The sequence below is a fragment of the Carettochelys insculpta genome, chromosome 1 (genome assembly GCF_033958435.1).
Source record: "Carettochelys insculpta isolate YL-2023 chromosome 1, ASM3395843v1, whole genome shotgun sequence".
In the NCBI taxonomy this organism is placed as follows: domain Eukaryota; kingdom Metazoa; phylum Chordata; order Testudines; family Carettochelyidae; genus Carettochelys; species Carettochelys insculpta.
In genome coordinates this window covers 131,935,300-131,948,275 of record NC_134137.1, presented here as the reverse complement: position 1 = coordinate 131,948,275, position 12,976 = coordinate 131,935,300, and the positions used below count along the sequence as shown (strand labels likewise).

The window sequence follows — 12,976 nt, the reverse complement described above, 5'->3', positions numbered from 1 at the left end:
CACGTAATAAACTATTTTGCTAGTCTTTAAAGTGCTTCTTGACTGCTTTTTGTTTTGACTACAGCATAGTTCTGTTGTAGATGTATCTAAAAGAAGCTGTGATAGTTTCCTGTCACTTCTTGAATGAACCTTATAGAATTAAAATGAATTTTATTGAATTAAGGTAAACTTTAGTGAATTAAGGTTAATATCATGAGAGACCACTGCATAAAATATACAGTTGTGTTTATAAACAACAAGAAGTCCTGTGGCACCTTATAGACTAACATATTTTGGAGCATAAGCTTTCGTGTGCAAAGACCTGCTTCGTTTATATCATTGTTAGTACCCTCCCTAGTAGGAGCGGAATGTATAAATATTTTAAAGCCATTTCACTGGCAAGGTTTGCATATATTAGCTCAAAATAGATTCTCCAGGGAATCGCAGAAAAAGAAAGAATTTTTGGATAAAATAGTTTGGTTTTAAACTGGATCAGGTCCCCTTCCATACATCACCCCGGCCCCTGAATTGCCAATTTCTTACAGTTGGTATGGAAGAACTGGGCCTGTCAGGTTATGTCTACATGGCAGGTGCTATTTTGGGAGAAAAAGGTTTCCCAAAATAGCTGCCCATGTCTATGCCACTTGCCAGTTCTCTAGAAACAGCTTTCAAGATAACAGGTGCGCTATTCCAGCAACCCTGTAAACCTCATTGCATGAGAAGTACAGGCATGCCTCGAAATAAAGCTTTATTTCAGCATGTGGTACCATTTACACAGCGCCGCATGCCAAAATAGCCTATTTCAAAATCAACTCAAAATAAGCTACAATTTTGCATAGTGCAAATTTCGTAGCTTATTTTGAGCTTATGACACTGTAAAGGCATAACTCAGAAACCGTGGCAGGATTGGGGTGAATTCTGATAAGCTTATTAACATGGTTAGGTGCTTTTAATACATTTTCTCTGTTATGCTTTTTACCTTAAAAATAAAAGAGGGTTGCACAGAAAGAGCTGTATGTTACTGTATAATTGTAGCCTTTAGACCTGTTAACCATTTCTGAAAAGCAAGCAAGTGTCCCTGGGCAACCTCTCTGTGCTGGGAACAATGGTGATGGCAGGGAGCTGTGAAGCCTAGAAAAACACCAGTCTGAACTGAAATAAGAGCATCAGCTGGACAGCTGGAAAATCTGAGGACGGTCACCCTGGAGGGACCACTGACAGGAAAAAACAGGTATAGTTGCTCTGAACTGTGACAGAAGCCTACAGAGAAATTGTATTATATGTAGTTTTAAAGAACTTGGGAGAGGTGCAGGTTGAAATATGGTTGTAATTGCCATTTATTTCAAAACTGTTTCCCTTGGTATATTAAGTTGAACAGAAGGTGTTTCCATTAAGTTGCAAATGTTTCAAAGGTGTATTTACTTTGAATAAACAGCAGTAGATACAAACAATGCAATTGGATGTTTAGGCTTCATCGTAAGTCTCAGACTGTATTTGAGTGGCAAATATCTATTTTCAGACATCTCTGAAAAAAAAGAGTACCTAGGTTGTCTATGGTGAAGAAAACTAGTCATGTATGGACTTTGAAATTGCAGTTCAAAGAAGTCTATCAATATATTAAAGGGCATATGAGTGTTGAGGACTGGCTTTATTCTGTAACACTGAACTGTGAACAAAGAGGAAATAGAGCATACATAAAGATATGAGGAAGCAGACTAGACAGTGGACACAAAAGGAGGTGGTGATAAAAGCACAAAAGAAACACTACATAAATTTATATTTTTAAATTGTATGAAAATAAATGAGTGAACATTTATCCAGGGAATAAGTGGTAACTATATGAACAGATAAGTGTATGTTCCTCATATTCTCAAGCAACCTTTTTTTATCTGCAGCTGCACTGAAATAAGAATTTAGGTACTACAGTGACAAAGAGGTATAGCTTCAGTCTTTTCTCCTCTCAGGCTGTGAGCCCATCCAGTCTCAGATGCTAAGCAAAATTAGGTGTATCCACTGTGTGTACACACACCTGATTTGGTTTTGTAGGGTGTAAATTGCCTATAGGGTAATACTGTGTTTCTTTCTGCATTATCAACCTTCTTGAAGAAAATACTGAACAATAAATAATGTAGATATGTCTCAGAAAAGTATGTCCTTTTCTGCACTTGAGGATTAAAGTGGACAAAAATCTGGCTATGAGTCAACGATGTGCCAAGAAGGCTAAGAGCAGAGTGGGTACATTAGTAGGAGCATTGCCGGCAGATTGAGGGGAGTGATTATTCCCCTCTGTCTGGCACAGATGAGGCCACATCTATCATATTGTGACCAGTTTTATGTCTCCTAGTACAGAAAGGAGGTGTGCAAATCAGAGAGAGCCCAGTAGAGGGCAACAAAAATGATTAAGAGACTGGGGCACATGACTTCTGAGGAGAGGCTCAGAGAACTGTTTGTTTAGACTGCAGAAGAGTTGGAAGATAGGGGGATTTGATAGCAGCCTTCAAAGGGGGTTTCAAAGAGGACGGAGCTAAGCTATTCTCAGAGCTGTCCTATAACAGAACAAGAAGCAACATCCACCAGTTCCAGTGGGGTTGGGTATTAGAAAAAAGCTATTTCACAAGGAGGGTGGCAAAGAACTGTCATGGGTTACCTGAAGAGGTGGTGGAGTCTCCATCTTCTGAGGTTTTCAAGACCAGGCTTGGCTAAGCCCTGCCAAGGATAATTTAATTGGGGTAGGTCCTGCTTTGAGCAGGGTGTTGGACTAGATGACCTCCTGAGTCTCATGCAGCTCTAACCTTCTATGATGATTCTAGAAATTCCATTTTCTCCCTTTCTAATTCACCAAGGCACAATCCTAGGTTACAGCTGCTCTGTGTGGTTCCACATTAAGCTTTAATGTCTAAAGCAACTTATGACCCTAGTCCATAAGCATTTGATTTTTGATCAAACTCCAAATTCCTTTCTCAAACTACAGTTAAAGCCCAGATCCCATAGAATTAAAAAAGAAAAGTAAATAAAAAGATTTCAAGGTCCTTTCATAAGCATCTTGCAGTCTGAATTTTTCCCCAAAGTCTGTCTATAGATTAACATGCCCTGTGCTGCTACAGCAAAGAATGGGACTTGATGCATCTTCATTGATTTCCTGGGCATCATTTTGAAAATGCAGTGCTAAAAGTGGTCAAGTATATTAAGATATTGAAATGTGTGATGAGAAATTTGAAAAATATACTTTGAAATAACTACCATAACAAGGGACATATAAAAAATAGAAATGATCCTGAATGTTAATGAAACATGCCCACTAGGAGGAGGTCTTCTAAAACTCATTCTTTTTATTGCAGACATATCAACACTCTTAAGCTGCAGTAAAAAGTGACTAAGTTCCTGTGAGACATCAATACCGTGCCTCACAAGTCAGAATTTATAATGACATTTCATTATGAAGTGTCCGGTGATGGGTTTCTATAACTTATCTGTATAAGAAGAGAATGAGGTTAGAAGCATAAAATATACACAAGTAAGGTTCAAATGCAGTTTAATATTACATGCCTTCTGGCTGTTCCTCAGTCAATCAGCTGTTATATCTTTTAATGATCACAACTCATGTTCCATTTTTTCTCAGCACAGCTGGTTTGACTTAAAAAAATATTTAAATTGACTTAAAGAAAAAAATAAAATAAAAAAGTGAATGCTGACCTGATGATTTCAGACAGGTGAGAAGATTCTACTTTTCAATGTGCTTTTGTGTAGCACATGTGAACTGTTGCTTTACGTAATCTTTCTCCTGCTGGAAAAATTCTCTTTTGAAGCTAGTGCCACCTGAGGCAGACTTCCTGCATTGCTCATCTGATTTTTTTCCCATCTCTCCTCTCCTGCCTAGTAATTCCTCTGCTATTTAGTAGTACCTCTGCCCAGATTGCATCCCAAAGATTCCTCGTCCTGAAAGGGGACAGAGATCCCACTGCTTTCATAGAATGGGAGAAATTACCTCTGCAGCACTGACCCACATTCGACAGGATCCTTTGTAGAGCCAGTAGTCTGTGGATGGGAAGGTGGGACATTTTCCTCTCACAACTCTGTGGGGATGCTACTCATTGCAACTGGAAGCTGTAGTAATCCCTGAGTGGAACAGCTCCCTTTTGTAGTTTTAAGAGCAGGAGACTGGTGTCCAAGAGACAGATGTTGAAGTCAGGAGCCAGAGACCTGCTATAGAGTCCCTATTTTATATGTTACATACATGCACATATACAAAGCAGTGAGAGGGAATAGCTCAGTGGTTAGAACATTGGCTGTGTAAATCCAGCCTTGTCAGCTTGATTCTTGAGAGGGCCTTTAAATGTCTGGGGCACCGTAGGTTTAAACAAAAAAAAAATCTGTCAGGGATGGAGACAAACATGATCTGTGAGCATAGAGGGCTGGGCTTGACGACCTCTCACAGTCCCTTCCAGTTCTATATTCTAAGACTACATCTATATGAGAAAGCTTTGTAGACAAAACTCACAGGGTGTCTACATGCAAAATGCATTTTGTCAACAGAAATGTTGACAAATGAGCTGTGTAGGTGCTCTCGGGAGCCCTTTTGTCAACAAAGAGGATCAAAAGATTGATCTGATTTTCTGTGTAGATGCAATCTGTCAAGAGAAGTTTTGTCTGGACATCTCTTCCAACAGTTACTTCTGTAGACAGATGCTTCTAGCGTAGGCATAGCCTTTGAGTATTATACTTAGAAAATGATTGCACAAAAAGTTACATTATGGGGAGGGATAGCTCAGCGGTTTGAGCACTGGCTGTGTAAACCCAGGGTGGTGAGCTCAATCTTTAAGGAGGCTATTTAGGGGTCTACAGCAAACAGATTAAAAAACCTGTCATGGATGGTGCTTGGTCCTGCAGCGCAGGGGTCCGGACTCAAGGTCCCTTCCAGCTCTATGAGATACATATAACACCATACAGTGTTGGTAAAAGGGAAACCATGTTGACAGAGCCATGGGCAAACATGTAAGGGTTAGTAGACAAACAGAAAGGCTTGGCTTGTAGCTGACCCCCAACCCTTTTAGAGAGGCTACTGCCACTCTCAGCACTAACCTTACAGTCAGGAGAGTTCACAGACTGCAGTATGAGCAAGTCTGTTTTCCTCCTGTGGGAGAGCACAAAGAAAGGCGAGGCTTCCGTCCCACGACAGCACTCACACAGAGCTAATCACCGTCTGGCTCCTGACTATGCCTGTTCGTAGCTGAAATACCTCAACCTTACAGACTCCTTTGCTGCCTGTTGTAGGAGCTGGTTTTTTGGCTGAATTACAGGCAGATGCAATAAATGCAGTAGACTGCTAAACTACAGCCCAAAATGAAAAGTTAGCTATTGTCCCAGTTCAAAACCATAATTTAGACTTTCTGCAGCAGGAAACTCCTTAAACATTTTCAAGACTGGATAGGATTGTAGTAGGTTACTCGAGTTCCACTAAAGATAAAACCACCCAAGAGTTTGGGGGCACTCGTCAGACCACTAATTACCATGTTAACCACTGCCCAGCCCCTGATGACTTAGATATTATAATTCACACCAAAGGGGTAATAGATAAAAATTGATTTTGCTGGTTGCTGATTTTTCATGACAACTCTGAGATAAAATAGTGTGAAAAAAAGCAGGATTGGAGTCAGAAATTTTGGATGGAGCTCTTTTGCTTAGTCCCCAACTTCTAATGCATCCTCTCTGGGCAGCAGAGGACCAACCGCAATTTAATAGTGGTAGAGCCAGATGGATGATCACCCTTCATGAAGTTTTCCTAAGAAAGGAGAACATCTTGAAGCTCTATTATCTTTTCACCATGTCCCTTTGCATTGTGGGGCTCCTCACATTCTTTAATGGCAATCCTGGGGCCAGCTGGGGAAACACTGGTAGTATGGCAAGTGAACTGTTGCACTTCTGGGGGTACAAAGCTTCCATGCAGATGGCCCTGAGCTCCTGACACATTAAGGTGCATCTCTGAGTATTCTCCAGAGTTGGAGGACAAACTCCATCCCCATGATGCCATGTTCAGGGGAGATTCTTTAAGGGGATCCCCAGGGAAATTACATCTCTTTCAAACATCTTCATAGGCTCCAGCCCTGGGTTAAGTAAATTCGCTTTTCTCTCCTGAATGCAGGTATTCACATTACTTCAGAGACAGCATGAAATGAACTGTTTCTTCAGCTTTTTCCTCTTTCACTCGCATGGGCTACCTCTACAGTAGAGAATTTTGTCGACAAAACTGGAACTTTGTCAACAAAATTTGCGTAGCACTCACATTACAAATGTGTTCTGTCAACAGTAACTTGACAGAACATGGCACTTTCTGTTGACTGTGTTCTGCTGTTCCCCCAGGAGCCAGAATGCCTTTCTCAACAAAAATCTGTCAACAGAAAGCCAGAGTGAATACTCCAGGAGGCCCTCTGTCAACAGACAGGGATTCCAGGTCTGCTGTACTTCCACTTGGCCATTCTGTTGAGCAAGTGGATGGGCAGTCCGGCCACTCTCTGTCAACAGAGCAGATCAACAGAGTGATCCATTTTAATGAGTGTCCATGATCTGTCAACAGAAGTTCCTTGGAAGATATCTTCTAACAGTAACTTCTGTTGACAGATTGCTGTAGTGTAGACGTAGCCATGGATGAATAATGCAGTATTAGCATTTCTGTTAACATTTGATCATAAGCAGGACAAAGATATGTATTTCTAGCAATACTTGTACTCCAAAATTTGATCAAGTATTCAGATAAACACCCATTGCTCAGATTACTTTGTAATTTAAGGAACAGGGTTTTACCCCTCCCCCACACAGGTTTTGTCCACAAGATTAAATGAGGCAAATTAAGATATACGTGAAAGTGGTTTGAGCTCCAGGAAAGCAATGTACAATTTGACCTCAGTCTAGTGCAGGTTAAAAAAACAACTAAGATCTATGGTCGGAGGAGAAAAGCAAGTTAACTCCTTTCCATGCTGGCGAGCTCCTACTTGAGCATGGAGGAGCATGGAATCCAATTTAACATGCTTTCCTTTGCTTAGCAAGGAAGTGTTTAGCAGTTACCTTTAAACTAGTGGCTCAGTATTCACTAACTTGACAGCTGTGGGATGGACAGCTGGAAGCAACCGCCAGGCTGAGAACTAGGGAAAGGGCTGGAGGGGTAGGCGCATGATGACAAGAATGGTTCTTTTTCCTGAGTTGGTGTCTCAGCTCTAGAGAGGATTTGTTCCAAGGAAGATGAAGGGAGTGAAGAAGATAAAGCCGTTCAGTGTTCTTGTGAATTTGAGATTTTTGGCTAATCAGCTGTCATTTGTTCTTGTGTGAGTATGATGTAATTTCAGTGAAGTTACCCTAGTTTCACTCCAGTAAAGCAAAGCAGAATTAGTTCCTTTGGCTTCAGCCAAAATTTCCATATCACAAGGCCAAGTGTTAATCTTCTAAATTCATATTTTGGCCCAGGAAGAGGCCTGATTTTCAGAAGCACTGAGCAATTCTAGCTTCTAAAAGGTTCAGTGAGATTTCTAGGCAATGAGCATCTCTGAAAAGCACGCCACTTCTCTTCAGGTTGCTTAAGTGAGCCTCCACAACAGATAAATGAAGAGTAGCTAATATAATAGATTTTTAAAATAAACTTCAGAGATGATACCGCTAATTACAGGCCAGTAAACCTAAATTCAGCACCAGACAACTTGACTGAATGGAGTTATCAGCCACAGATAAATAATATGTTCAGTAAGAATCATGGCTTTTTTAAAAGGGAAATCACACCACAACAGTCCTTTAGAATTCTTCGGGTGGGAGGTCAACAAGCATGTGGACAAAGGTGATCTAATCAAAGCAGTGTACTTGAACTTCCAAAAAGCCTTTGACAGATTCCTTCACCAAAGGTTCTTAGGCATACTAAACAGTCGTGGAATAAGAGGGAAAATTGTCTCATGGATCAGCGACTTGCTACACGCAAGGATACAACAGGTAGGAATACAATGTCATTTTTTCACAGTGGAGGGAATTAAATGGAAGGGTCCCCTAAAGATCAATATGGGGACCAGTGTGGTTCAACATTCATACATTATGTGAAAAAAGGAGGAACAGTGAGATGACAAAATTTGCTGGTGATACAATACTTCACCAGATAGTTAAATCCAAAGATGACTCTCTGATCTGAAAAATGCCAGGCGCACTTAACGGTCATAGAGTCAGAACGGTGGATGATCACCCTTCATGAAGTTTTCCAAAGGAAAGAACACAACCTGGACCTGTAATGTTTTTTATTGTGTTACAAAAGGATCTCACTAAACATGGTGAATGGGCAACAGCATGGCAGATTAAATTTAATATTAGTACATTTAAAGAAGTGTATATTGGAAAAACTAATCCCACCTGTACAGAGAAAAGGGTGTCTAAACTAGCTGTTACCACTTAAGAAAAATCTTGAAGTCATTATGGATAGTTCTCTAAAAACATCTACTCAATGTGCAGCAATGGTCTGAAAATGCTCACAATGTTAGAAACCAATACAAAAGGGATAGATAATGCCGCCATGTAAATCCATGGTACGCTCATACCGAGAATACTGTATGCGGTCCTGCTGACCCCTACTCAGAACAGATGTTAGAAAAGCAAAAGGAACAGAGAAGGCCAACAAAATGAGGAGAGAGAGAATAGGAGAGAGATTTAAAAAAACTAGTACCGGTCATCACTAAAACAGACAATTAAGGGGGGTTCTGATAGAAGTCTATAAAATGATGAATTTTGTGGAGAAAAGTATTATTTATTTCTTCACATAATAAGAACCAGAGATTACCCAGTGAAATGAATAGGTAGCAGATTTAAAACATACATAAGGAAATGCCTCTTTGCACAATGCACAGTCTACCTGTGAAACTTATTGACAGGGGATGATGCAGACAATTAGATACATTCACAGAGGATTGGTCCAACAATAGCTACCAGTCAAAATTATCTTGGATGCAAGTCCATGCTCTGGGTGCCCCTAAATATCTGGCTACCAGAAGCTGAGGCTGAGCAGGAGGGTGAATCACTCAAGGTTGCCCTTTTCTATTCTTTCTGAAAAATCTGGTAATGGCCACTGTCAGGATACAGGACTAGTTGGACCACTGTGATGACCCTATACGGCCTTTCTTTTGTTCTTATATTCTAAGTGCCTAACTATGGCTTTGGAAGACTAACCTGAGGCACCTAGGTTTTATGTATTTGGCTTTTATTGCTCATTCACTGACTGAAGTAAAATCTTGTATTGATAACTGAGAAATATCCCATCTGAATATTTTAACAACTTTACTTTGTGGAGATAAAATTTAGTTACCACTTTGTTCTTCTGCTACATTGCTTATTACTTAACTGATATTTAAGAACTATTTTCCTTCCTCAGCTTTTATAGCAGAGAAAAGGGGCTCAAATAAATATTCAGCCTCATGCAATAAGTATCTAAAAATAATGTTTATTCTATGGATTCATCCTTACTAATATGCATAAATTTTAAACTTAATTTAAAAGTTTTCTTGCATAAATCCTGTTTATTGCCTTGTATCCTCCATTCTTTGAAATCTCTTCTCAAAGCTTGTTTACCTCTCAGTTCAAGCTAAGCTTTCTTATCTTACTGTTGCTATACAGGACATATGTCATTTTTTTATTTATTAATTTACTGCATTTTATGTCAATTGAGTAATTATGAACAGTAGCAAGACTATGTGGTTTGCAACTCTTTATAGTGTCATGTAAATTTGACATGATCATGCCAGCCACACTCTAAATTAGCAATGGGCAACCTGGGCTAATGAGTGGCCCTTCTTCATCTTGGTGGGCCACAAGATTGACCTAACGAAGCCATCCTTCCAGGATAGGATAGTTTTGCTAACTGCACTTGCATCCCTGGAATTTGTGGGGTGTGCCAGTTGAATGGTAGCAATGCTTTGATTGGATGCCAAGAGAGCACATGGTTCACAGTCAATGCTGTATGCTGTTAGCAAGCACTTCACTTCAGGAGCCCTTCCTTTATGTGCATATCACATCAATAACACCACCAGGAAAAAAAAACTACATGGGTGGAAACAGTGGAATCTGGCAACTAGGCACATGGGCACCAGTAAACCAAATTACTTGTGAGCCACACATACAACCCTAATGTGCCTCAGATTGCCCACCACTGCTCTAAATATTGCACAGGCGCGTTTGGGAATGTTTTCAAAATAAAAGGCTCAATGTATCTCCTCCCCAAAGTCGCATAATGGGTCCTGACCTCAGTAAAGCACAAGCAAGCTTATACTATGGCATAAATTGACTTTCAAGCAGTGCTGACTCACTTGATTTTTTTTTTCATTCCCTTAGTTTGGGCAGCTCCTATAACAGTTCTATTCCACAGAGGGGTGTGTGAGAGAGAGAGAGAGAGAGAGAGAAGAAACACCTGCATCTCCAGCAGTCCAGAGCAGGATTTACAGGCTTGTTCAAGGACCATGAGACGGGAGTAAGAATGGGGAAAATAAACCTTCCCAACCTAACAAGGCAAAGTTCACTTCTCTCATTCCCCTGTAACAGTGCAGACAGTCGATACATTTTATTGTAGCTAATGTTTAAAACAAGCCAAAAGGCGGCTTTAACCCATATACTGAAATGAGCCAGAGGAATGCATGAAGAACTGACTCTCCTGTAGCCACATTCTTCTGCTTTGCTGTTGGAAGGTAAGATCATGATCAATTTAATAACATAGATGCCTCCAGTAGGAGATTTTAGATGTGATCAAAATATTAACAAACCACCTTTCCCCAAGTCCTGTCTCCATTTCTGAACCACTTGAGGACAAAACTTATCCTTTCACCCAATAGAAAATATTTGGAATCCAGGAAATGAAGCCTAATGCTGTACAATATGTTTATGCCACTGCAAAATTAGAGGCCTTCCCTGTATGTTAAATGAGCAGCTAAACAGTGTGCTAGAAGAGAATTTTATGTGTGTGGTCAGGTCCAGCATAAACTTGTGATAGCAGACACAGCAGGAGTATCTCACTTCTCTTCTGACAGTTTTGCATCCCTTGACTGCATGCACACAATACCACCAAGGATGACCTTTTTTTCCTGGAGCTCAAGAGGAAAACCAAAGGACATTATCCTCTCATTGATTTATAATATAACACTGGAGAGCTAATAAACTTGTGTAAATAAATGCATTGATACATTTAATATTGGTTTTGACCCAGTTAGTTTAACACTCATAAAGCCAACTCTTACATTTACAGTTCTGTGCAGGGACAGATATTGTGGCTTATTTTTAAGATGAATGTGGATTAATTTTACCTTGAATTATTTCCATTTAATTGTAATTTCCTATATTTCTAAATAATATTATTGAAGCATCATTTGCAACATTTTCCTGAAAACAAGCTTGTTTTATATCTGCCCTTCTGAACCTAATGTTATTATTCAAGATATACCAGCATTTTGTGACAGGCAGCACCCAGTGTGATACTGCTGAGTTTCTTTATTTCTCCTAGGAAAAGCACATAGGAATTGTCTGAAAAGTAGAACTATTTCTGCTGACTTATTCGTCACTGCTTTCTATCAAAACATTTTAGTCCAGTGGCATTTCTCTGCCTGTCACCCCTTCAAAAGCAGTATTGATGCTGAGACAAGCAATCCAGATAAAATCATTGTTTGCAAGACACTTACCATATTTATTGATGACACTGGGCCAATGCTGTTAACATAAATGTCAACATCAATAACCGTTGGTTTTACTGTGGAAGAAAACAAAAGGCAGCCTTTAATACCATGCCGTGGAGGACACAACTCATCACATTAAACTTTTTCATAATAATTACAGATAAAAGTGATTGGTTAAAACTAAAAACAAAATGGGGAAAAACCCTGATAAACAAAGCATTTTGAAGAACCTAAGTAGCCTTTAAGTTTTTCTTGTGGTGTATGTACTCCCAGCTATAAATTCCTTCCTGGCTCACTGTCTCTTTATGATCTCTATTTATTTCAATAACAGCGTGGAAAACAGACTTGTGATTACAGAATGGCCCAGACTCAGAAGCGAGGCTACAACCTCCAGACTAAATCAAATTTGAATTGCTTCCAGCCCCTTCCTCATATAAATTCTACCCCTTCTCCCCATGTGCTTAGCTACCACAAGGAGTTCCTTCTAGACTCTGATCTTGCCTGCACAAGAGAGTTGAACTAGTTTAACTAAAAATCAGTTTAACTGATTTTATTCAACCAAAGAAATCCCTCTTTTATTGGTTTAGATTTAATGGATTTATTATTGACTTAACCTAACCCAAAATAAACTCAGTTTAAATCCAGATAAGACTGTCCATGTAGCCTTTTGCACCGGCTTAACTAAACTGGTTTAAATCACATTTAGGTAAACCGGTGAAGTTCTCATATAAACAAGGTCTTAGACTCCCTCAGATTCAGGGGACTAAGTTGAGATGTGAAGTGGTTCATTAACAGACCACCTTAAAGCTACTACAACTTACCTCAGTCTACTGACGACTAAAAGCATCAGTGCTGGTAGATATTACATGGCTGGAAGTTAAATTTTAAGTAACGCAGAGCTACTTAAAGTGGGTCATTCCCATCATACATTCACTTATCCCTTCTATCTACTCAGCAGGCAAGTTGTACCAATTCAGACACCAGCTGTGTGATAATTAAAGTATCTGAAGCTATGTCTATACAGCAGCATTATTCCTGAATAAGGTATTCCAGAAGAAGTATTCAGGAATAGCTTATTTGGAAATAGCACAGCTATACACAAAGACCGTTTCTACATATGCCACTTGTGGCATGCTAATAAACAGCCCAAAATATGCTAATAAGGCACATATGTAAATTCCCAGTGCCTCATTAGCATGAGGTCACATGATTTGGAGTCTGGAAGACGCTCTTCCAGACTCCAAAATGGCACGTAGAAGCATGAAAATTTTCGGGAAGAAGGAGCCACGCTTCTAAACACTGTTTTGGGATCTGGAAGAGCATCT

At 39.8% G+C, this 12,976-nt stretch overlaps 1 protein-coding gene across 3 annotated transcripts in view; it reads right to left on the bottom strand.

The window, feature by feature from the left end:
- GABRG3 (gamma-aminobutyric acid type A receptor subunit gamma3) overlaps positions 1-12,976 on the bottom strand; it is a 579,476-nt gene that overhangs the window by 536,870 nt on the left and 29,630 nt on the right. For all 3 annotated transcript variants that reach the window (XM_074983291.1, XM_074983292.1, XM_074983290.1), the window contains exon 3: positions 11,658-11,725. In XM_074983291.1, the coding sequence (XP_074839392.1) occupies positions 11,658-11,725 (68 nt within the window). The remainder of the gene's footprint in view (positions 1-11,657; positions 11,726-12,976) is intronic.